The sequence below is a fragment of the Ruditapes philippinarum genome, unplaced genomic scaffold (genome assembly GCF_026571515.1).
Source record: "Ruditapes philippinarum isolate M1 unplaced genomic scaffold, ASM2657151v2 ctg12583_1_1_1_1, whole genome shotgun sequence".
NCBI classification, from domain to species: domain Eukaryota; kingdom Metazoa; phylum Mollusca; class Bivalvia; order Venerida; family Veneridae; genus Ruditapes; species Ruditapes philippinarum.
The window spans coordinates 20066-43960 of record NW_026853418.1 but is presented as its reverse complement, the minus strand read 5'-3'; the positions used below and the strand labels follow the sequence as shown (position 1 = coordinate 43960).

Below are 23895 nucleotides of genomic sequence, written 5' to 3'. Positions count from 1 at the left end.
AGATAAGATCTAAATTTCTAATTTATCCAAGAGTAACAGGTACCAAAAATCTGGAAACAAAGTGATCCCTCGGAAGCATTAATCCTTAAAAACATGAAGATAGCAGACTCTGTTTGATTGAGTTCGTACTTGAGGGATAATGAATAAGTGCAACATCCCTCACGCCCCCTAGCCCGAGCGACACCCAACTCTCAACACTTAATAGTACTAACATCAATGATCCCGAAGGACCAGAAAAATATAACAACACTGAAGTGAAGTGCGAGTAACTTCTTACAGCTGCCACACGGTACTTGACACCTGCCGTTGTGAAACATAAAATTCTGGGAAACAAAGTGATCCCCAGAAAGCATTAATCACAAAAAATTACATGAAAATGCAGACTCGATTTGAATGAGCGCACATGAGGGATAATGAATAAGTGCAACTTGTAATCCGATTGCATAAATTGCATGACAGAGAATAACTTACATGTATCGAGCAGAGGTTTAATACCCTGATTTTAATATGAAATTACAAAAGTAAATATTATAATTTAAAAGTAAAACACAGAGTCGAATGAAGAATTAATGTTTGCGGTGACTATTGGCTATAAAACAGCGATTTGGAGTTTTGATGCATACAGTGTTGACTTTTATCCCAGCAAAATATGTGTAAGATAGCTAATGTACACCATACAGCGAACATTTATTCCGCTGCCAATGTTTTATATGTGGCTGTTCTTTTCTACACCCTACTGTCGCTAAGATAATAAGGAAAATAAATAATAAGATAAAAAGCCGTATCATTTTTAATTATCGTGTATTTATTTATTCTCCATATATTATTATAAATATATCAATTACTTACATATAAAAAAAGCTTTTTTATATTTTTTTCGAAGATGTTAGATAAACCTATTTTCATCACCATCTATTAAAGGAAAGTTTCAAGATCTAAAGTGTTATCATTCTTGCGCTGTTTGTGAAAGAGTTGTGTCCTGGATTGAAGTATGATAGTAGCCTTAATGATTTTGTGCTGTAAAAAAACTGTAAATCTATTTAGCAGCAACCCCTTTTTCACAAAAAGATGTACAAAAAGAATTTAATCCAATTGAATTCAAGATGGCTGTCACACTAAGAATAAAGAAAAGTCATAAAGAAGGTCCGTCAGTCTTGTACTGCTATCTAAAAATATTTTATAGTCCTGGATAATTTAAAATCCGTTGTACAAGCCAAGTAATGGCATTCAGTACATGAAACATATGACTTGAAGTATTTTACTGCGTAACGACACAAATGTCTATAATTACAACTAACTGAAAGTTGTTATGTCAAATATACATGTTTCCATAAATAACATAATAATAATAATAATAATAATATGTGTAAACGGTACGGTGCTAGGCGACATAAAAATTGAAGAGTGATTTGCAAAATAACAAGGTTTCTAGTTATAGGGACCTGACGGGATCCGAACTGACATTACTTAGTTCCGGGCGGGATCAGAGCTGACAATTCCTAGTCCCTGTCAGGATTCGAAGCTCCAATGATGAAAAGCAAGTGACTGAAATTCGGCCATGCATCTCCCGACACCCGACCCCTTTTTAAAAAATTCCTGAATACAGATATTCTGCTTGATACACTTATAATTGTATAAACTATATGATATTTAACTGTATGATTTGATAAACTTGTGTATTTTCCAGAAGGACGTCATCAGCAGTGTTCGTCAGTCCTCATTATAGACAGTGGTTCTAAACATTGTAAATTCCTTGTTTGTAAAAGAAATAATCACTTATAATTTCAGGCAAATTCCATAGAAACCGATAGGTGTATTTGGCATCTGTGCCTACAAGGTACCTAAATAATACAAAATAAAAGCATAAATTAACTTTACGTACTACATATTTCTATCTCATATATTGATAAAATTGTATATATATGCTGTTTGATACATTGTACTATATAAAAAGATAACATTTAATATATGAGCACATTTGCGGGCAGATGTTTCAAATTTCAAAATTTTACCAGTTCACGCCAAGTGTTGAATCCTGCTTAAGCTAGGGCTAGGTGAAGGTGGGGCGTGAACAGAAGCTTGCAATTAGTTTTTTGCAGCTTACTCCGATGTGGACAGCGGACGATGGACTACTGATCATTTTCAGGGGTTTCCTCAAAATAATAATACTGAATATAATTTAATGTTAAAGGGTAAGTAAATGATAATAAACTATCCAGTTTTAAAATTTATGTTAATAGTTCAAACCAATTTCTTTCCGTCGGCAAACAAGTCCGTTACATATTATTACAGTTTTACTAAAAAAAATTCTTGAATGTCTCCACACCGAGCTTATAGCACGGTAAACTTGAGATCGGAAATTGCATGTTCCACAGTCACCCTGTATGATTTTACATACCTATTATATTTTCTACTTGTGACCAAATATATATATAATATACCGTGTATATTAAGAAAGACTTTTAACAACCCAGAACAAGTGAAATGGTGAAAATAATGAATGTTCATTAAAATGGAAATAAAGGTTGAAAATTATGTTTCGGCTATGGAAATAATAAAACTCCTGACAAATAAATGCGATAAAATATAAGTTTTATAAGAATACAATATTAGACTATAAAATAGTGACTGCTGTTAAAAATTTGAATCAATGAATATGTTTCGTTAAAATACATTTCACTTTGTAGCAATTGACAACCCGGACCTGCTCCAAGACCGGCAACAGTGGCAGCCTCTCCAAGACGGCAACCGTGGCTGCCTCTCCAAGACGGCACCGTGGCTGCCTCTCAAAGACCGGCAACGTGGCTGCCGCTCCAAGACCGGCAACCGTGGCTGCCGCTCCAAGACGGCAACCGTGGCTGCCTCTCCAAGACCGGCAACCGTGGCTGCCTCTGCAAGACGGCAACCGTGGCTGCATCTCCAAGACCGGCAACCGTGGCTGCCGTACCAGACCGGTTACCGTGTCTGCCTCTCCTTGACCGGCAACCCTGACTGCCGCTCCAAGACCGGTGTCGCGTAATATTACCACGCGTGTGATTATTACGCAGGGTCGTAATTATCACACGGTTTGGGGTAGTGCCGTGATAATCACACGGACGGTATTATATTTACACTTAATATTCTTGAATTATATATCATTTTTTTCCTAAATGATTTCCGCGTCTAATGGTGTAAATTTTATTAAAAAGCTATGATTTTCCACCGCATAGGGGTATCTTAAAGTGTAAACTTAAGACAGAAAATGTTCTTTCCTAAATATCAGCGTGCAATCTTTCGATACAGACATTAATATAAATAATGCCTGATACAATTGAAAAATATTTTTCAGTTTAGGTTTCTCTGTTTTAAAATAGTTAAAAAAAAGTCTGTTTCATGGATTTCCCTCCGTTTTTTTTTTTATATTAGTCCCCCTTTTTAGCTGAAATATATAAATTAAGTCTTATTTGTTGCGCTTTGTGTGTTTGCATGCAATTCAAGATAATAGTAAAATCCAAAATTAAATGAAAAGAATAAATAAATAATAAATAAATAAATAAATAAATAAATAAAAGGAAGACTCGAAATGGCAAAGATCTAGTTATAGTAATGGTGTGAAAAAGGGTTAAGTATACGGAAAGCAGAGGTCCATGAAGGTGTGAATTCTTTTTTAATTGGCATGACATTTCCATAATATTAAACTTATATAAAAACCACGTTCCGTTTTGATACACCAAAGAATGTACATGTGTATATGCTGTCAATTGACTCATGAACCTGAAAAAAGTGTTGATCTGTATAACTTCGAAGTTATATTTGTTGATTATGAACTTTCCCGCTATAGTTTATATATTGTGTGATATTTATATATGGTTCTTAGCCTCGTTTATTATGTTTATTGCAAATGTATTATTATCTCATGTTGTCATGTTTGCATGATCTGAGTGGAATAAAGAATAGAATAGCAATGTAACTCAGAAATATTTCAGGGATATGTTTGCGAAAGAATTGTCAATTATTTCAGAAATATGCATTACATATATATCATTATAGAAGTTTTCAACAAATAAGACATCAACACTACTTCAGTAGTTTATGAAAAATAAAAAAGATTGCTTTCGTATTTCATATAATGAATATGAAATTTTCTCAATTCCAACAGTTTTCACGTGAAATGTAAAAAAGGCACAATTAAGGATTCGCGCTAAATACATAATATAATATGATATAAAAGTAAGTTAAATTCAGTATGTTAAAACTAGCTCTTATTATTCATCAGTGTACGTTAAGAATTTGATAACACATCTTCTAATCTTAAGGTAAAGATAAATTGGTGCAGGTTGATGCTGGCTAAATAAAGGGGAAAACATGTAAGCTATATAATAAGGGTATTGTTGTTTCAATGCTACTTAATTACGATAACCCTCTTAGTAACAAAAGCTATTCATTGTGTTGGTGATGAATTTCGCTCTAGTGGTGTGTGGTAATAACGTGATGATCACACGTACGGTCATATACTTAATCAGACATACTGGTAATACATTTTTTTCCAAAAGGTTTTCCGCAATATAATTTCTTTTTCAATAATACGGCATTTTATGGATTTCTTTTTTATGACAACAAGACGACCAATCGTAATGAATAATCATAGTTTTGTTTTTAAGGTTTTTTTATTACAAAGAAAATATCTTTCAATGACGATAGTACTGGTACTGACCACATTGAATGGCAATGATGATATTGGTTGTCGCCATGCAGCTCCACATAGTAATGATGACCCTCTTAGTAATTATAATAATCATTGTGTTAGTGATTATGAGAAATATTTCCACCAGTGTGATTATTACGCTACAGCTTTAATATTACCACGCGTGTGATTATTACGCGGCGGCGTAATAATCACACGGTTGGGGTAGTGCCGTTAGAATCACACGTACGGTCTAAGATTTACTCCAAAATGGTTAAATCATACACCATTTTATTTAAAAATGAATTCCGCATCTAATAGTATAATTTTTGTGAGAATTAATTAATTTTCTAACACACGGGAGTGTTTTAAAAAGCATGTATTGCAGCGATTTTTAAATAATTATGACAACCTTCGTTATGAATAATTATAATTATTATTATGTTCTGATAAATATTTTTTTTAAAGTTTTAGTTCTAATTTTAGAATGTGTTATATTTATCGTGTTTTCACTTCGTGTTCAAGACAGTTGTGATTTTAAATATTGATAATAGCTATGTGTGATTTTTATATTTTGCCAGGGATGTAAATAGACAATCATTGATGTGTCATTTTTCCATTTGAGAACATTGAATACACACATTCGCATCCAACAGGTTAAGTATAAGACAAAACACAGTTGTGATTAGGATGATAAATGGGCAACGGTAAAAATATATGTACAAATGAGCCAAAATTGTTTAATTTCAGAATAATTGATTATTGACAAAGTTACGTCCCCTTTATAAAACTACCTCATTAAATAACTGCTCACGAGTGTATTTTTTTATTTAGACTGTAGTTATATTTATATATTTAGTGCTTGGAACATATTAATACATACGTAAAAGTGAAGGGAGTTCAATGAGAAGGTTATTGATATATATTTAAGGTCACGGGGTTCTACTGACTATTCAAGCAACGTTGACACAAATTTTACAATTTGAATTTTCAACTGTGTTCAATTTATAAAGTGGTTCGGTTCTGTGACCAGCGTGTGATTATTGTGCGGCGGCGTAATAAGGGCACGGTTATGGGTAGTGCCGTGATAATCACACACACGACTTTATGGGCACGGTTATGGGTAGTGCCGTGATAATCACAGACACGACTTTATAATTAATCAGTTTTATCCGAATGATAAATGATGATTATTGTATTCTAAAACCAGTTCTGCGTTTAATGGTAATTTTTTTTTAGAATTCTACTATTTGTATTACCACGCTTCGTTATAATCACACGGTTGGTAGTAGTGCCGTGATAATCACACGTACGGTCTTATGTACACTCCAAATAACACGAAATACTTTTAAATTATATAGATCTGTACCATTTTATTCCAAAATAAATTCCGCATCTAATGGTATAACTTTTGTGCGAAAACGCGGGAATGTATTAAAAAAGCTCATTTTACTGGAATTTTCATTTTCATATGAATACATATAATTGTGTTTTATTTTTCTGGTATATAGTTTATAAATAAAAAAACTTAAAAAGCCACCAGACGTTAAAAAATATTTGATTTAGTGCAGTTTGATAAAGTGATCAAGATAATGTTCTAAATCAAAGCACTGCAAGCACTGAGGTATACATTTGCTTCACATTACGGCATCCAGTCTTGCATAAGGATTTTTCATAAAATCATCATAAATTACTGTTCAGGAACAATAGATATTTTATTAAATAACAAGAATTTGTAACAGAAGTACCAGGGCCCCCGCCTCGGGTAAGTTTTATATGAAGCATAAAATTATGCTGTTTCAAAAGATTGAGGTATGGATCTTAGGACTTTCAGTCCAAAATTATGGTCAATGCTAGATCTGCAAATGCAACAATAAATTAATTAAAGAAGTAAAATGAATGTTAAGCTTTGACCTCTAAGTGTGACCTTGACCTTGGAGGTAGGGGTACAGGTGTTGTGCATGACATATGTTATTATTTTAACCATTTGTATCAAGTATTTTTAAAATCCCTTGAACTATGAAGAAGTTATAGATGGGACACAAAATGTACCCTCTTACAGACTATGTTAATCTTTGACCTCCAAGTGTGACCTTGGAGGTAGGAATCCATGTTTTGGGCCTGACATATCGTCTTATTTGATATCAAAGTTAATGCAATATAATGACGCATACGTACTTAATCAGTTAATAGAAAGTATATAGATCACATTTTAACAGAATTTGTCCGCCATTTTGAAAAACGGCCGAAGGATACAAGCCGCTTTAAATCGTGTTATTTATAATTATGGCCTTTGTTGATTAAAAACAATCATTGAATTGTGAATATTAAAATATCTGGCAAGTTATTAGACCTTTATTCTTAAGAATAAATGTGTATGGTAATGAATGACAAGTTTTAAATTTAAGGTACCCTTTCGGGCAAAATTTTCGGGTAATTTGACCTAGTTTTCGGAGAAATTGGCCATTTTCAACTACAGCTTAAGATTAGTTCTAGCCAATTTAGAAATAAAACAATGGATAAGAAACAAAGTTTAACACCCCTGACAAGTTTTAAAAGCATTTATTTTCATGAATTTAATACTTTTAGAACCTTGCAGGTTTTTTAAAAATGCCCTACGAAAGATGCAAAATTTGGCGATTTAGCTCAATTTCACGCATATATTCTGGAGAAAATGAATACTGTCAGAATATTCAAATAATTGTTCTATGCTGAAGATTTATACCAATTTTCACAGCGCTTTGTTTGTAAATAAAGTTACAGGCAAGTTTTAAAAAACATGAGAAAACCGTGGTAAAATTACGCCCGTGTGATTATTACGCGACACCGGCAATCGTGGATCAACATACCGGAGAGAACAACAATGACAGAGGCAGGGGTAGAAAAGCCACTAGCAGCACTGATCAGAGAAAACCAGCTGGTATACAACAAGTTTACCACAAAGAAAGTTCCCAAATTATTTAGAGAACTTGGAGTCAGCTCTGATGATGAATGAAACAAATAAAAAATATATAAATGCACCATGTCAAATACATTATGACAATAAAATGTCATATAAATAATAACGTGTTTTTGTCGCTATTACCAGAAATATTGTAACTCCCGATACGCCCATGCATAGATGAGAAAGTTAAATGTTCTGAATTTTCACTCTTCTCAGTCCACAACCATTTTGAGAAATTCCCCGCAACATTTGTTCGTTATCAGATGTCCACTGTCCGCGTCAGAGTAAGCTGCAAAAGTCTATTACCAGTACCGTACATGAACAAGCCCAATCAAACCGCGCCTGCATCAACTGTTATTATTCCATGTTGGGATTTCTTCAGGGATTCTGTTTTCTTTATTAATCTAATATGTGATTAATCAATTCATGGTGAACCTCAAGTCTTACTTAAATTTGCGCTCATCGATTTTTTAACTTCATGTTCAAGTGATTTGTATTAGAAACCATGTGAGCTCTAGATTGATTCCTTTTATGTATACATATGCTTTGAAATTTTAAGGAGATTCTACACACGTTATGTTTATTACACTTAAGCGGAACAGAAACATATCGAATATAGAAAAACGTAATCCCTAAAGAACACCAAAAGCGAGGAAACTGAAAATGTTGCAGGCTCGGTTTGATTTAGCCTGTTCATGGACGGTAATGGAAAATGCAAGTTACCGTCCACGCCCCCTAGCAAATACAATAAACTAACAATATACAAAGTAAAGGTCAAAATATGAGACCTGTCACTGTAGATGCGTTTAGCTATTTGTTTTGTTATCTTTGTAGTCGATACAATATTATTCAGATTTTGCTAAAAAAGTTAATAAAATATTACAATGTTTGATATTACCTTTTTCTTGGAAACTTAGCTGTTATCGCATGGATGTATGCGTCAACAACAAGATTATATTGTGTTGATCCGGTTTCCTCCAGAATCTTGTAAGGTGCTACCACTGCAAAAAAGTGAATGGTGTTTTCCAAAAACAGTAATTCCTACATAAAAAGTATTATTGAACATAAATGGGGAAACAGGAAGGAAAATTATGGTTGAAGACACTGAAGGGTTTAAAACTATTTTGAAACCAGTCTAACATGACGACCTTTTAAAAATTTTAACCTGCTATTATTAAATGAAATGTTAAAATATTATCAATGCTTAGAACACAGTTAATTTATCCAGGTAGGTCGGCAACTACTTTCTATTTCATACTCTTTTATGGCTCAATAATGATAACATACACTTATTCATCATACTTTCTTAAATCAAAACAGCATGCCTTTAGATTTTTTTCTATTTTTATCAAAATTTTGAAAATGCATTTTTAAGTAAACTATTGTAAAGTAACCAATACATTGTAAACAGCATTTTACAATCCAGATATGTAAGAGGTCAAAATATGCATTCCTAACTGCGCAAGTGACAAGTAGAAATATATTGATAGATATTAACTAACCTATACATAACTATCATGTAAATTATTACTTGAAGTTGAAGTTCTCTAAAAAATCTTAGTAACGTTTTTTTTTTTTTTCTAAAATTTTATGTTTGCATGAAATGTTAGGCTTATATGGGGGCATGCAGTTTCAGTCATAATGTAAAAGCATATGGATAGAGATTACATACCAGAGTGATGGTAGATGTAAAGATCCCTAACCTGTGTAATTTTAATTATCACAGAATGGTTAACAATACGAATCATTACAGCATATTTTTAACAAAAGATCACATTTCAAGTTGAGTTGTAAAAACTATTATTATTCCTATTACAGGTGAAAGTTTGGCACTATCAATAGGCTGTATATTTTCCGGGTTAATATTTAAGGTCAAAGTAAACAGAATATGGCCGAACTAAAGGCCTAGAAGTTCAATATAAAACGTACTTTTGTCCGCAGCATCATCGGAAAACTGTGATTTTATCTCGGCAGGTAAACTCGCAATTTTGTTGACACTCATCTGTTTGAGAGGTTTCCAAATGGGAGTTTTGAATGCTCCTGGCTCGATGATTTGTACTTTGGCACCAGTTCTATAGATCTCTCTTCTATTAAATATAAATTGAGAAAAAAAGTGCAAAATTTTCAATCATATTTAAAATGTGATTACATAGCTGTGTTAAATGATTTAGATCTAATATCCTTTACGAACGGCAAACATGTTCAATTCCAGGTTAAACTTTAATTGTTGATAAATTAAAATATATAAAATTACAGTCGGACCACGCTTATTCGAAAACCCATTATTCGAATACCCATCATTACCCGTTTAGATCGGCGTTCCCGATTTTATCTCTATATAAATCTATACAAATACGAACGTGTAGATTAAATCAGGCAATTTAATAAGAAACCATTCCTGTAACATGGATATAAATGTCAAGCAGTTTTGGTTTCTTTCCTATATTTCCTTCATTTTTCTTTGATAATTTTAACAATATTGATAAATTAAATTAAAGAAATTTCAATAAATTGGTTACACAATTTGAGAAGCAAATTCAAGTTTACTAGAGATAACGTAAAAAATGTCTAGATCTTATCTGAAGTAATAAAAAAGTAAGCTATTAAGATTTGTTGCCCCACTGAGGCCTAAAACCTCCAAACAATGGCAAAACATAGATCAACTGGACCGCCTTATAATGACAAAATAACCAAACGATAATTAAGATATGTATATATTAAATTGAAAGCCATTTTTGTACGGTTTTAACCCGAGATACGAGCATTTAAAAAAAAAAAGAAATTTGCCAGCACTCCATAAAATGGAAAACAATTTTTTTGGATTAAAATGTTTAGTTCAATGATGTTCAAAATCCTCAGTACGTAGAACAGCATTCAGATTGTTTATGTTTGAAGCTTTCCTTTACCTTAGAACATCAGAAAAAGCCTCAACACCATATTTGGAAATAGTATAAGAAGAATTTATGAAAACATTCAGATTGTTTATGTTTGAAGCTTTCCTTTACCTTAGAACATCAGAAAAAGCCTCAACACCATATTTGGATATAGTATAAGAAGAATTAAAGAAACCAACTCTTCCTGCTATACTTGAAGTGTTCACAATTCTCCCCTGTTCTTGAAGAACTAACGGCAGGCACGCTTTCGTTACCATGATAACACCGTATAAATTAACAGCAAGTGTATTCTCGTAATCCTGTCTTGTATGAAGAATGGTTGGTCCTATTCCCCCAAGTATACCTGCATTGTTCACTACTGCCCATAAACCTAAATATGTAAAATAGAGAAATACAGAATCCCTAAAGAAAGTCCAACTGGACAAAATTGAAAATGTTGCAGGTTTGGTTTGAGCCTGTTCATGGACGGTACTGGAAAGTGCAAGTTACCGCCGACGTCCCCTAACACCGGCTTAAGCAGATTTCAACATTAACACGAAATTGGTAAAATTTTGAATTTAGAAACATCCACAGATGTGTTCATACGGCGATTATCATGGAACCTTTAATGTGACACAGTAGTGCCATCCATGAAAAGCAGTGTATGGTCCACAAGTAAAAGAATGCGTGTGCCCTAAACGAGAAAACAATGGGCGAAACAAAATAAAATGGACTTTTGAAAGGGGATTTGAGTTTATGAAGCCTCATATCACAGATAAAATGGACTATAAAAGACAATTTAAAAGATTTCACACTTAATTTACAAAAACGATTGGTTTAATGTTAAATGCTAAGGAACGTAAACGGTAGGTTGCTTGTATCGGTACTGTCAATGAGCAAACATAATCTGCATAATTTCATTTGTTCCGGTTTAAGTGTCTTTTAAGGAATCAGTTTATTTCCATTTTAAGATCATCTATAATAGTGTATTTGTTTAAAAACTTACATACTCTTGCGGATAATGCAGAATACTTTCGTTTCATGCATTTTGAAAAGAAAGCAAATAGTGCATATATTTTCTAATCTGATGGGTTGAATTGTTTAAGTTGATAGTGATGTTTATAGTGATATTTGCAAGGGTACGCAGAGCGACTATCCAAAACAATTTCATGCAAACAATGCGATAAAGTCAATCATTGTTATCCTTTATTGCGTGTCATCGTTACAATGAGTGCAGAAAATCTGAATAATGCCGAAGGACTTTGATTTTTTAATATTGCTCGTAAGAACATAACCGTTATGCCACTAGTCAATCCTTACTTACAAGTTTTGGAAGACGCAAATGTGAATCCTGATGTAAGTATTTCTTTAGCAAAAATTACTTTCTTCATCAGAATAGAGAAACACAGAATCCCTAAAGAAAGCCAAACACGGCAAAGTTGTAAAATGTTGCGGGCTCAGTTTGATTGAGCCTGTTCATTGGCGGTACTTGAAAGTGCAATTTACCGTTCACGCCCCCCCCCCTTGCACCGGCTTTAGCAGAGTTCAACATTTAAACACAAAAATGGTGAAATTTTGAATTTAAAAACATCCGCAGATGTGTTCAAGAAAACTCTTGCGGATAAGAAAACTTTTACGTTTATATGAAATAAAAATTGAGGATACACTAGCTGATACTTTCATGAGGGTACACATCTATTGACAAAAATGTCCAATAACTTGCAACAAACACGAACAAACTTTTAGACACTGTAACAAATAAAATAAAACCATGTGTTGGTGCGACGTAAACACGAATAATAAAGATATGAGTATATTTGTGTAAAATATAAAAAAGATTGATAGTTCATAGATTTCTTTATATAACTATGCTGCGTCACTTAAAAGGTTTTTCATGTTTAAAGATCCTGCAACACATTTTTTATGGTTTTAAATCATAAATATGATGCTCAAATTAAACTTTATCAATATTGTAGGTAACCAAAAGAATTATTCATAAAGACATTACTGAATTTTACATTTCATGTAAATAAAGGGAGGTAATAAAAAAATATTTTCACAAAGTTTAAGTCAAATTTTACATTAACAAATGAATGCATATAAATTTAAATGATACAGTCATATAATATGCACAAATATTTGCATCAATATTTTACATATTCTTCATATGTTTGAAAATTGTTTAAGTTGCATAATTATGTACATATATATAATTTCACTTAGTGTGGTTTACCACTTTGATCACAACATACAGGATCTTAAAGAACTCCATAGAGGTGTTTTAACAATACGACACTTGAAATATATTTTGGAGATTTTGAAATTTTATGTTTTATGCTTTGGACCTTAACGTTACCTGTAACGTAACGTAATATTTAAAATAATTTTCAAGCTTAAACACATGTTGGAAACTTACGACAACAAATAAATATTAATATCTGAAACATATAATATTTATATTTACGTAATTTTATGAAATATATATCTTAAAAAGAAAATCATCACCTTTTTCATTTGGTAAACTCCGTTTAACTATTTCCATCGTCTTTTCAATACTTGCATCCTTTGTGACATCCATTTCTATCGCTTTCAATTTCGAAGAACTTGTTTCATTGAATTTCTCAACTGCAGATTTTGTAAGGCAACAAGCAAACACATTAAATCCCATTTTATCTAGCTTCTTTGCTAACTCAAAACCGAAACCCGAGTCGCACCCTGTTACCAAAACAAATCGTTTGTCGAAGTTGTCAATTTTTAGTTTTCTCAGAAACCATTCCAAGATATATGCAAACGATAGAGCAATGCAGATAATGGTAAGAATATCCATACTTAAATCCACTCGTGAAGTCGAATACTCACTTAATATATTAAACCTACACAGCTATAATTATGGTTGAAAAGTTTGGGCGGATTATATCGACTCGTCCAACCTTGAAATAAATCTAAGTTTTAAACACATAAAACTTGACAGAAGGATACGATACGCGTCAATGAAATTCTATACTGGATTATAATCACTTCGAAGTGTATCATTTTATTTTCGTGATAAAAAGAACTTCAGCATCAATTGTCATACAAATATCAAAGCAACTATTGTATTTTTACCATTGACATAATTGATATTATAATATTCTGTCATGAACTATATTGATGATTTTGATTAGATGTATACCTTATTTACATTTAAGTTTCAGAACGATTCGTCTTCACTCAAGGGTATAAAGTAATATATTATGAACTACTTCAATTAAATTTATTAACAGCAAAATGATATTGTTTTCACAATCTTATAGTTGATTCTCGTAAATGTCACATAAAATGTCTTTTTTAGCACATATGAATAATGTACGTTATTAGAATAAAGTGTCCTGGGTCAGAATATAATGCTGCTATTACAAGTTGGTTTTTAACAGTTTAACATTAATTTCGTGCACTTGTCATTCGCTATTAATGCTATTAATTACTATCTTTCATTGTGCAATCATTTTGGAAAGTATTAGTTTTTTTTAAATTTAAACAATACTTTTTATAGCAGAAATAAATTATGCACTATTAATAAATATCGATGATTAAAATTTATATATATATATATATACTATGCATAACAAGTTGCGCTTTCAAATCGTTGAATGGAATTTGCACAGTCAAGCAATTCAACAAAATACCACTCCGTTTACACTAACTTGCAGATAAATATTCGAGATTTCGAGCAATAAAATCTACGGTTTCAATTTGTTTTACTTTTTGATGTTTTCTGTAACTTTGACAATATTTATAAAGCCAGTACATGCAAATATCAATGAATTGGCAATAAATTTATTATAAAATTTAATCCAGTTCAGTAGAAATACCGTTGAGAGTTAACGTTTGGGAATTGTTTATCTTTACATTAACTGCTGACAGGTGTTGCGTTCAAGGGGTTCCACTAAAATTACCTTTGAGTGTAATTTTTTAAAATTAAAATGATAAGTCTGAAAAACGAAAAACGTACTTAACCGTAGTGAATAATTGATATTATCATATCCTACACAAATGGTATACAAGTCTTGAAAAGATAGTCAACTGCTGTAAATAAGATTAATTGGGTCCCTTTTAACGTAGAACAACCTAAAGATTGTTTATGTTTGAAGATTTCCTTTACCTTAGAACATCGGAGAAAGCCTCCACATCATATTTGGAAATAGTATAAGAAGAATTAAAGAAACCAATTCTTCCTGATATACTTGAAGTGTTCACAATACTAACCCGTTCTTGAAGAGCGAAGGGCAGGAAAGCTTTTGTTACTTTTAAAAACCGTTTAAATTAACAGCAAGTGTATTCTCGTATTCTTGTCTCGTATGAAGAATGGTTGGTCCTATTCCACCAAATATACCAGAATTGTTCACTCCTGTCCATAAGCATACAAATATAAAAGTTTAAATTCCAAAGACAAAACCAATGATGGTTAAATGTAGGGTGCTTAAGCTCTCTGTTTGTTTGGATATAAACGGCGAAACAACACAGTTAAGGCAATATGGCGCCAAAACAGAACAGGAAAATGATTTAGGTGACTTCAGGGGTTGCTAACTTAGAAGCAACGCATAGTGTCTAAACCACATGACCTGCTGGGCCTAAGAGCTTCATAGACTCGAATTATGCGAACCCATTTTATCACCGCTTACGATCACGCATGGATATACGGTGGCTGGAATTCTTGTGCCTCAGTCATTGTAGGCAACAGGCTTTGTTTAGTTGATAATTTGCTTTTATTAATATCAATTATAAAACAGAGCCTGATTCATTTTCAATTTTGCCGTTTTGAACGCTCTTTAAGGAATCAAATACATATTTCTTTTTAAGACCACCTAATAGTATTTTTCTAAATACAATGAAAATATGATAACGCAAATACACTTGCCGATAAAAAATGTGTTTTATTTTTTCTGGTACTTAAGAAACAATTTGCATGGATGTGCTAATCTTATGGTTTGTATCACTTGAGTTGATTGTGTAAATAAAAGTATTCGCATTAGTCCTCCTATTAACAGACAAGACACTGAACGTTAGTGATGATACCAATCAGGAGTTTTCCTTTTCATTCAAATGAATATGATGCTTATTAAATAAAACTAACTTTTTGTAACCATGTGCGAAATAGCAAAGATATGTTTAAGAAATAATTTCGGTCTGGGTGATGAATATAGAACCTGTGTAGAATTTCGATGGATGCGTAGGAATTGACCACGAATGCCGTATGTCCCATTTTGTTTACGCTCGGATCGATATCAGTTTGGTTTTAACAAGAAACAATAAGGGAGATTATAAATGCTCTTTTGTCAAGCGGAATTATTTCCGCTGCGGATTGGGTATAATGTTTTACTATTTTGCATCCTACTTTCGCTAAAGAATAAAGTATTAAACGAAAGATTTGAAGAACATGTAGAATGACAATAAATTTCACCTTGTTCTCCTTACTAAGAATTAATATCCGGTTCCGGTAAAATATGGTGGTCTTTTCTTTCTCTAAAGAAACCATGTAATATATTTTGCACTTCTGCGATTCTAAGACGGTAAAGAGCAGTAGCTTGTGTAGATAATGTGGTAAAGTGTTTTACATTCTGTTTTGATGGAGCGATTGATGTCTAAAATAGAACTTTGTAAGAACTTTGTAAGTGATCCCATCAGTTCTTTCACCCCACCCACCAAATGGGCCATGCCAGGGAGGAGAAGTAAACGTAATAAATATTCACCTTTACAGGATCCCACAATTAAAAAGCACAGAATAAACCCTCACGTAATTCTAAACAATAGTATCTTTTCAGATAAGTGAGAACAGTGAATCGGTTATCGAATCCGATACTTGTTACTTGAATAAAGAAACAGACAAAATGGCTGACAAACAACTTTAAAAAACAGACCTCAAAGAACTAGCGGTGATATTAGCGAAAGAGCTGAAGACCGACCTTATTGATGAACTTAAAACAGAGTTAATGAAAGAATTTAAAAATGAAATTAGGGCAGCAGTGGAATCTGAAACAGCAGAAATAAGAAGTGAACTGTCTTCTTTGAAAGATCAAAATAGTATGTTGCATGCTGCTCTACAAGATAATTAACTAGAAATTGATGAATTAGAGCAATATGGAAGACGCATGTGTCTGGACATATCAAGAATACCGGGTGACACTGGAGACACGAACGAAAACATCTGGAAGACAATTCTTGATCATGTAAACACGGTCAAATTAAAAAAATGGTGATTCACTGAATATTACATCAGCTGACATCGATCGGTGTCATCGCAAAGGGAAATTAAAAAAAAATTAAACTGCAGGAAGGTAAAAGTCAAATTTACGAATCCAAGTGCCAGGCAATCGTCTATACGAAGCGCGAAAAGATCTGGGCGACGGAATCTTGGTACAGGACAACATTACAAAGTTTCGAGACCGACTGTCATTTGAGGCCCGACAACTTGTCCGTTCAAAAAAGCTGGATCGAACATTGGTTGCAGGATGTCGTGTTTATGCAACTCTACCTCCGCGAATCGACCATAAAGAATATGGACAGAAAATTTATATCAAAGACATGTCAATTATCGAGTCAATTACAGATGCTTCTATCTATAGTGTTGTCTAGACAGTTACCGTAAAAAATGTGTGCCACTTTTTAAACTGTGTTGATGTATTGATAGCCTATTGTTAAAAAAACATCAATATGACTACAATAATACTCTATTAATAACCTGTACCGTTGAAGTCTTTTTTTCGGAACCTTTGTAGATATAACATGGGTCAGTGCACTTCAGAAGAGGTAAGTCATGTGTGTGTGTGTGTGGATAGTATAGTAATATTTATTGACAGCGAGACGTCGTATAGTGTAGAGGTTTCACACAAACCATTTTTATACAAAAATTCAAGGCACATAAACTTTTCAGTGTTAACCTAGAGGAATAACTCTGTCAGCTATAATCAAATCATGACCAAATTCAAACATGACCATTGTATTCTTATGACATATTCAAACGTTAAATTTGAATTAAATATGTACAACTATTGGGGAGATAATGAACGCAAATTGAAAATTTCCTTTTTTTCAAAGTGAAAGGAGGCATATTTCTGCCAAAAATCATGGAACCATGACCAAATTCGAGCTTGACCTGCGCATTGCTTTATCATATCCATATGTCAAATTTGAGTTGAATGTGTAATAACGTTGGGGAGATAATGAACGGAAACTAAACATTTAATATTATTTTCAAAGTGAAAGGGCCATAACTCTGCCAAAAATCATCAAACCATGACCAAATTCGAACTTGACCTGCGCATTGCTTTGACGTATCCATATAGTAAATTTGAGTTGAATATGTGTAATTCTTGGGGAGATAATAAACGGAAACCGAAAATTTCATATTTTTGTCAAAGTGAAAGGGGCAAAACTCATCGAACTATGACCAAATTCGAACTTGACCTGCACATTCATTTGACGTATCCATATGTTAAATTTGAGTTAAATGTATGATACCATTGGAGAGGTAATGAACGGGAACTGAAAATTTCATCAAGGGGCATTACTCTGTCAAAAATCAATGGACCATGACCAAATAAGAACTTGGCCTGTATTTTCTCATGACATATCAATATGTCGAATTCGAGTTGAATATGTGCAACCGTTACTAAGATAATGAACGGAAACTGACGGAATGACAGAATGAGGGAATGACGGAATGACGGAACAGGGTAACACTATATGCCCCAGCCATATTATTGCGGGTGCATAAAAATGAATAATAAAATAAGAAGGCCTAATCAAAATTTCCCATTGTGGGATTTAACTTAAAACTTTCCGCATGCAAAGCAAGGACCATAACCACTACTCTAACAGGCCATATAATATAATCTTTAAACTGTTTTTCCTGGTGGTGCGTTTTTGTGTGTGGCTTTTACCTGCCACCCCTGTTTACTTTTAAATTTAAGATTTTCTATTCTCGATCATATTTGAATCGACAGTACAGTTTGTTTACCTGTATATCAGACGAATTTTGTGACGTATTAGAAAATATTAAACAGACTTACCATGTTACCATAGCAGACGACACTCGAGCCAATCTTTTTACACAAAAAAGAATACTACTTTTATCCATATATTCCAACTCTTGGTGTATATATACATTTATATCTTATATAGCTAAAAACTCCTGGTTCTATAAATTCACTTTGAAATAAATACATTTAAAAAAAACCTAGCATAACAATAAATTTGCATTTATTTCTTAATCAGTTGTAACTTTCCAAAACACATTTGAACCCGTGTCTACACGCTTGTTAATTATAGGGATGCAACTCAAGAAATATTGAAAATTCTAAACAACCTGTATGCTCTCCCTTGTGTTTTTGTATTTTTTCCAACAGAATGTATACACATATTTTGTGTTTGTTTTACTTGGAAATCATAAATAAAATTTTGAGTGTCGGTAGCCATAATATCATATAATGTATGTACAGTTATATGTGTGTATATTTTATGTGTGTATATGTTAAACATGCTGTTGGTTTTTTGTTTTTCTTTGCCAATTTTTTCATTATTTCTGAGATGTCATCATACATGTATATCTTTGATGTTATTATCAATCTTTTAATTTCTCAAATGTGAGACCATATAACATTTATTTATGTACAATCAATTGTGTATTTTTTTAAACCATTTAGTTCTCACAAATGATGAAATAGTATACTTTGAATTGTAGCATTACATGTGAATAATTAACAGAAACAATGTCTCACTACGCTTATCTTAAATTCAGAACAAGTCCTTTTACCATCTTGTCTTATCTCAAAATTATTCATTAGTAATTTATTTATTTTGTTGTTTATTAATTTAGTCTAGTTTCTTTAATTTTTTTACTTTATTTTTTTTTCTATTAAATAATAAATTTTTCCATGTCCAAAACTTTTTTGGTAATTTCCTTTTTTATTATGTTAAACGTAAGCTGTCTTTCTAGCTTAGTCATACCTATAATTATATTCACTATATATTGACTCCTACATCAAAATAGTTTCCCTCGCTGCCAGTCCCCTTGGGTGTATGCAATTACACTTTTTGATATAGCTATTTGCTCACTTTCTTTCATTTTTGACATAAAACTTTGCCAAAAAGGTAATGAAATAAAACTATGGAGAGTGGCAATAGGGCTATATTATAACTGTAAACAGAGACTTACAAAATCATGTTGTTTTGTTACACATCCTCTCTTTACTATGATGTTCTTTTTTACATGGCTAAAGAGTAAAATATTTAAACGACTTCACAATCTTAATTTTCCATTTCTTTTCCTTTTTATCAAGAGTATATTAATTTTAACTAATGTGACCTGTATCTACTCTAACTACTACCTTATGAGTAATTTCCTTAGCAGTCATTCACCAATCAAGAATGTCAACATGATCAATGATTCTAGCAATGTATTTTTTCCTTTATTATTGTTGTTATGTGATGATATTGAGTTAAATCTAGGCCCTGTAAATGACACTGACAACTGCTTTTCTATAGTTCATCAAACTATTCGCAGTGTTAGAAATAAAATGAACTATATTAAGGAATTTTTTTTAGACTTTGATATGTTATGCTTCCCTGAAACTCATTTAACTGCAGATATAAACAGTAATAACTTATCACTTGATGGTTATGATTATATGTTTAGAAAAGACAACTCTGCACATTCAGGAGGTTTCCTTGTATACACTTCATCCCATTTAAGACCAAAACGACGATTAGACCTCGAATTTCTTCTTCCAGAAACACTTTGGCTTGAAATAAAGGATAAAAGTAAATCGTTCTTAATATCTACTGTGTATAGACCACCACACTACAGGATAGGTGTTTGGAAAAAATTGAATATTTGTCTTGAAAGGGCTTCAGAAAAAGTAAATAATGTTATTTTAGTCGGTGATATAAATGAAGACCAACTTAATCCAAACCATAGAAAATTCAAAGACATCCTCAATTTAAACAACATGTCTAATATTATAACTCTGCCAACTCGTGTATGTAACCATTCAAGCACGTTAATTGACTTCCAATACCATTTTTCCATATATATGACTCTGGTGTTATTTAAACTGACGAGCATATAAGTGACCAAAATGCTACATATGCATACATACAAATACATACAAAATACATTTTAAATTTGATGCTCCTTTCAAACGACATGTATGGAACTATAAAAGTGCTGATTTTAATAGATTAAATACTTATATACAATCAACAGATTGGTCATTCCTACTCAATAATTCAGTTGACACAGCATGTAACACTTTCACTCAAAACAATTCTAGAACTAGCAAAATCATGCATACCTACATACTTTGTAACTGTATGCCCTTACGATAAGCCTTGGTAAAACAATGAAATTCGCAGAACTTCCAGAAAGCGCGACCGATTAAACAAAAAGCTGTACTATCAAATAAAACTTCAGACTGGAACAATTATAAACAAATCAGAAAGAAAGTTAATAATATGAAAAAACATGCACAAGAATTTTTTTTCAATAATATTGAGTATTAAATAATACAGACCCTTCTCAATATTGGAAACTAGTCAAAATGCTCATTAAAGAAAATTCAAACAAATGTGATAAAATTCCACCTCTGAAAAATAATGACAATAATTACTCAGTTTCTATTGAAGAAATAGCTAATACGTTAAACAATTATTTTGTTTCAATCTCTAAAATTGATGAAAGTAAATCTAAACTACCAAATTGCTATTCAAAAACTGATTCTCTTATAGAAAATATCCAAATTACTGAAAATGAAATCATAGATATATTCTCAAACTTAGTGATTTAAAAAGCTAGTGGTCCTGATGAAATCAGTGATCGCATGTTAAAAGAAACTTGTAGAACAATTTGTCTTCCCCTAGGTATTATTTGCAATAGACCTTTATAAGAAGATTTTTCCCCTATATGTCTAAAATAAGCTAATGTTATGTCACTTTATAAAAAAGGAGATAAGGAAATTCCCACAAAATACAGGCCAATATCCTTAATCAGCTGTCTTGGTAAGGTCATGGAAAGAGTAATTTTTAAACATTTATATAATCATTGACATGGAAATAATTTTATTTACAAATATCAGTTAGGTTTTCTACCAGGACACTCAACTATTTATCAACTAATTGACATGTACCACCAAATTTGTAAAGGTTATAATGATGAAAGAAAATCTACATGTGTATTTTTTGTGATATTTCAAAAGCATTTGACAGGGTCTGGCAATCTGGTCGTTTATACAAGTTAAAACAATATGGTATAATAGAGAAATTAAACAAGTGGGTAGAAGATTATTTATCAAACAGAATGCAAAAAGTGTTTATTGGATCCTCTTTTTCACAGACAAGATATATAAGTTCTAGGACCCCTGTTATTTTAATATATGTTAATGACATAGCAGATTCATTAGAAAATACAACAAGATTATTTGCAGATGACAACTCCCTCGCAGTTTCATCAAGTGATATAAATACAATTCACAAACATCTTTAAGTCACCTTAATTAATGACGAGACCTGGCATGAACATGTGTATAATATAACTTCTTCAGCTTCAAAAGTTTTGGGTTCTATGAAAATGTTAAAATTCAAATTAAAACGTTCAACACTCAATCAAATTTAGATATCATATCTGAGACCTATATAAGAACAGCATCTGTTTTATGGGATAGCTGTACAAATGTAGAAAAAAAACCTAGAAAAAATGCAATATGAAGCTGGCAGAATAGTAACTGGCCTTACTCGCTCTGTTTCTATTGACAATTTATTAAATGAAATTGGGTTGGTTTCTCTGTCTGACAGACGCAAAATTCAAAATTTTATAATAGTATACAAAGAAAAACATTGACTTTTGCCTACCTATATTTCGGAATTATGTCCACCACTTGTCAATGAAACTTATCACTTTTAAAGGTACAAACACGTACTGAAATATACTCTCAATCTCTAATTCCATCATATGAACTTTCCTTTACCATTCGTGATGCACCAACTCTTTCAAATTTTAAAACATTCCTAAATAAGTGGGGAACCTTCTTCTTCTATCTATCATGCAAGAATAAGAAACCAATGTAGCAACTTAAATACAGATATATTTAGAAATTACTTACGACAAAATCCATTATGTGACTGTGGTAGTGGGGTGGAGGATGCAGAACACTATTGTTTTCAAATGTAAAAGATTTACTGAACAGAGACGCAACTTATCTATAGCTACTAGACCTTACCATCCGTTAAGTAAAAATAATCTTCTTGTAGGAAACCCATCATTTACTGATAGCGAAAATGAATTTGTATTTCATGAAACACAAAAAAAATATTAAACATACCGAAAGATTTAGATAAAATCTAATATTTTATTGTGAGTTTAACCCTCTAACAAGTTCTAACCAGATCAGGACTCGAACCTGAGACCTTCCTATAACCATGCATATTTATACACAAAATCTAGACTGCTCTACCATCTGAGCTACCTGGTATAACTTGTAATAATGTTATTGAACTTGGATCCTTGACCCTGGTGTCTTACTTTTAAACCGATAATAATAGTAACTTATTTTGGCCTAAATTCTATATAAAATAGATTTTAACAAAAATAAGGGTAGGTAAATAACTCACGCGGAGGTGTTGGTAAACTCTGGTAAATGCATTCAATTATTACTAAATTTTAGTTTATGAACGGTGTCAAATTGAATAGGTTTAAAAAAATCAACTTACACCACTTCCAACCAAATATGATTAATGTCAATTAATGTCCATGATGATATGAATAATAAATGTAAATTGTAAACACAAACGCGGAAGTAAACGCACATGTTACCGTACATTAATTTTTATGTCGTAAAAAGTAACTCATTTTTATAAAAATCGTTGTCGTCCGTCATAATTTTAATTATAGTTATAACTGTTTATATCTCATTAAAGGGGGTTTGGCAGTCGGTGGGTTTTTGTTGTTTTTTTCTTGCCTTTAAAAATCTCTTTTCTTATCTTTTTTCTCATCACTTGTTTATATTTTTCCTACTAGTTGGAGACAGTGACGTTCCATAATCATTATTATTTACATTTTTCCCCGTAAAATTTCATACAGGAGTTTTACCCCTGTATTAGTTATCGGTCAATTAACACCATAATAATTTTATACTCCTCGTCATGGCCTTACAAATAATTGCATGGCATGAAAGTACCGGAATAAATATGATATCTTAAATACTGACGTTGTGGGGAGGGCTGTTGCTAATGTTGTCATAACTTGTAGCCCGACCCATTTGCAATATATCTCTTTGTAAATATTTGTTTTTGTATCATTCATGTAACTTTATTGTATTTATGTAAAGATTAGTTGCAATAGAATATAACTAAACTTAAACTTACTAAGAATTATCTTACAATTT

The 23895-nt window shown here is 32.2% G+C and overlaps 1 protein-coding gene across 2 annotated transcripts; it reads right to left on the bottom strand.

The window, feature by feature from the left end:
* Nucleotides 1-784: 784 nt before the first annotated feature.
* Nucleotides 785-13419, bottom strand: LOC132736821 (17-beta-hydroxysteroid dehydrogenase type 6-like). Of its 2 annotated transcripts, none has more exons than XM_060724037.1 (5): nt 12986-13419; nt 10613-10871; nt 9537-9691; nt 8506-8608; nt 785-1841 (listed from the first exon to the last, which is right to left on the bottom strand). In XM_060724037.1, the coding sequence occupies exons 1-5, from the start codon at nt 13305-13307 to the stop codon at nt 1736-1738; spliced, it is 945 nt and encodes a 314-aa protein (XP_060580020.1). In that variant the 5' UTR covers nt 13308-13419; the 3' UTR covers nt 785-1735. The 2 variants fall into 2 exon arrangements, with proteins under 2 accessions (XP_060580020.1, XP_060580019.1); XM_060724036.1 differs by having other exon boundaries at nt 9537-9694; nt 12986-13418.
* Between the last annotated feature and the right edge of the window lie 10476 nt (nt 13420-23895).

What these genes read in the sequence shown, in the direction of transcription:
- LOC132736821 (XM_060724036.1), bottom strand. Translation starts at nt 13,307, where the DNA reads ATGGATATTCTTACCATTATCTGCATTGCTCTATCGTTTGCATATATC. An exon ending in GCTTTTTCTGATGTTCTAAG is followed by an intron (nt 9,695 to 10,612) that starts GTAAAGGAAAGC and finishes TATATTTAATAG; the next exon opens with AAGAGAGATCTATAGAACTG. An exon ending in GCTAAGTTTCCAAGAAAAAG is followed by an intron (nt 1,842 to 8,505) that starts GTAATATCAAAC and finishes TGTATTATTTAG; the next exon opens with GTACCTTGTAGGCACAGATG.